This window comes from Pocillopora damicornis, chromosome 6, assembly GCF_964200805.1.
Source record: "Pocillopora damicornis chromosome 6, jaPocDami1.2, whole genome shotgun sequence".
Taxonomy (NCBI): Eukaryota; Metazoa; Cnidaria; class Anthozoa; order Scleractinia; family Pocilloporidae; genus Pocillopora; species Pocillopora damicornis.
Window position 1 is genome coordinate 5,003,317 of NC_142675.1, and position 2,520 is coordinate 5,005,836.

The 2,520-nt window shown below is 39.3% G+C and overlaps 1 protein-coding gene across 1 annotated transcript; it reads left to right on the forward strand.

The window, feature by feature from the left end:
- Nucleotides 1–1,221: 1,221 nt before the first annotated feature.
- Nucleotides 1,222–2,190, forward strand: LOC149043581 (G protein-coupled receptor 83-like). The gene has a single exon (XM_089210087.1). It carries the CDS (start codon nucleotides 1,222–1,224, stop codon nucleotides 2,188–2,190), a length of 969 nt encoding a protein of 322 aa, XP_089066213.1.
- Nucleotides 2,191–2,520: the final 330 nt, after the last annotated feature.

A 2,520-nucleotide genomic window follows, 5' to 3' on the forward strand; every position in this document is an offset into this window, starting at 1 on the left:
AAATTGACTTTGAAAGGCGAATATATAGGCAGATTGATTTCCTGTTTCCAAACTAATACTAATAACGTTACAGTCCATCAAAAATAGTTATATGCATGCGCCAAAGGTGACTTCAATAAGATATCATACATTGTTATCGTTTCTTTCTGATCCTTTTTCTGATAATTTCCGTTATTGGTATTATGCGAACAAATGAAGGAACCGTGCAGAAAATTCAAAATAATAATTAAAAAAAATGTTTCTGAAAGTTATCTTTATTCATCGGGACGGAAAACGACAAATGAGAAGATGAAAAATTTGAAACGTTTTCGTCCTAAAGGCAAACCAACAACAAAGACCAGTATTGATATAATTTAAGGATGGGAATACTCAATACTTCTATGCAGAAATGCTTAACCATGACTTCATCACTAAGGGTGCGTTCCTTTGGGAGGATCAGGATTTGGATTTGTGTTACAAGATCATACAGATTACGGTGCATGAAAAGAACGACGTTTCAGACGAGCTCTCAGAGAATTCCAAAAGGTACGCTATTTTAAGACTATGCACGTGGGTTAGTAAGCTCTTCCCTGAATGGTTCGTCTTATTTCATTATTATTTCTTGTTTATCGCAGAATTTGTGGAGCGATTGGCAACAGACTTTCCGGTCGATATATAAAATACCGACTTGTTTAAAATTGAGCACCGCTGGGCAAAATGATTAATGTCGGATCCTTCGTCCAAAGGAACGCGTTGGATCAGTGATTTAATGATCCGTCTTTAGATCACGCAGATCAGTGATCCAATGAATCCTTGTACAGAGTGGATTTGATAGATCACAGATCTGAAAATGGATTTGCTCGAAAGGAGCGCCACAGATCAGAAATCCTGATTCGGATTCTCCCAAAGGAACGCACCCTAAGATTTTTTCACTAGGGTTATTTATGGAGAAAATCAAAATGTCCTGCTGCATTCCTTTTCCTGTTTCCAGTATTTCTGTTCCTGTTCACAGCTTTAGTGACCTCCTGAAGTATCATCGACACAACCAATGTGAACTTTGTCAAAAAAAACATTTAAATGTTTTGTTTCCTTTGAATTCACAATAGATTCCTCTCACCACACCTTAGGTTGGTATCGAATAAGATTTTAGGGGGCCATGGGTGTTCCCTTTACTGATTATTTATTCAGTAATAATAGTTTTGTCCTATTAAACTTAAGCAACAGAAAAAACAGGAACTAAAGATGAAACCAGATACCGAGTGGATTGTTATGACAGTCATCTACGCCATCACGATGCTCGTAGCGTTTGCAGGGAATAGTTTCCTCATCTACATCGTGTGGAAGAAACCTGAAGTCAGATCACTGACAAGCTTCATATTTGTTAACATGGCCATCGCTGATTTGCTGGTAACCCTGGTTGTGATGCCTTGGTCGATTTCCGCAATATATACAGACGGTTTGTGGATGATCCCGGGAGTATTTGGAAAAGTCATGTGCAAAGGTGCTGTATACACTGCCTACGTCACAATAACAGCATCCGTCCTCTGCCTGATGTTCATGGCGATCGACAGGTACTATGCCATCGTTCATCCCCTCCAACGCCATCTTTGGTTTCGAAAGCCTAAACTAACTGTTCCATTTATTTGGATCGGGTCACTGGTCTCCATGTCCATTTTCCTTGTTATTCAAACTGTGGAGGACTACAATAATTCTTCCTATTGCATGCTATCTGTTTATATCTTGGGTGATCCAGATATGGCTCTTCGAGGAATATACCTGCTCCTTTTCGTCGTCAACTATCTCATCCCCTTGATCGTTATTTCTTTCCTGTATACCATTACTGCATGGAATTTATGGTTCCATGTTGCACCTGGAGTGAATACTTTGAGAGGAAATCGAGCGCAACTCGAAACCTTCAAGAGAAGAGTGGTTCGGATGCTCATTATTGTTACCTGTGCCTTTGCCTTTTGTTGGCTCCCACCACAAGTGGTCCACATCATGTACGTCATTCACGCATCTAAGGTTTACCTACATATAGAGCCGATTGTCAGCTTTGTGTGTTTTTGGTTTGGACACGCTAACAGTGCCGTTAACCCATGGCTATACATTTTTCTGAGCACCAAGATAAATACGGCATTTACTAGGATCGTCAGTAGAAAAAGCAGCCGGTTGCCTTCCGATGAAGCAATCCAGAAAGAATCAAGAATATAATCTCTCTCATAACATGAAACTTTTATTACCAATTTGGTAACTGTAAAATAGAAACTCGCTTAAAAAACGGATTTGCGTATTACTAATTATAGAATATAATACAAACACTTATAGAAGGTTTCATAAAAGTTACTGTGGTAATCCGAGTAATTTCATGAGAAATTGATAATTGCAGCTTATTTCGACAAAAACTGTTCTATCGGCTGGTAAGAATAAAAAGGGAGATCCGTTGCAGAGTAAACTATAGGAAGAAGCATACTGGCATTGCTTCTTCGATGTTCGAGGCAGTGTGGTGAGGGTGCTGAACTAGTGATCTGGTGGTCACGGATG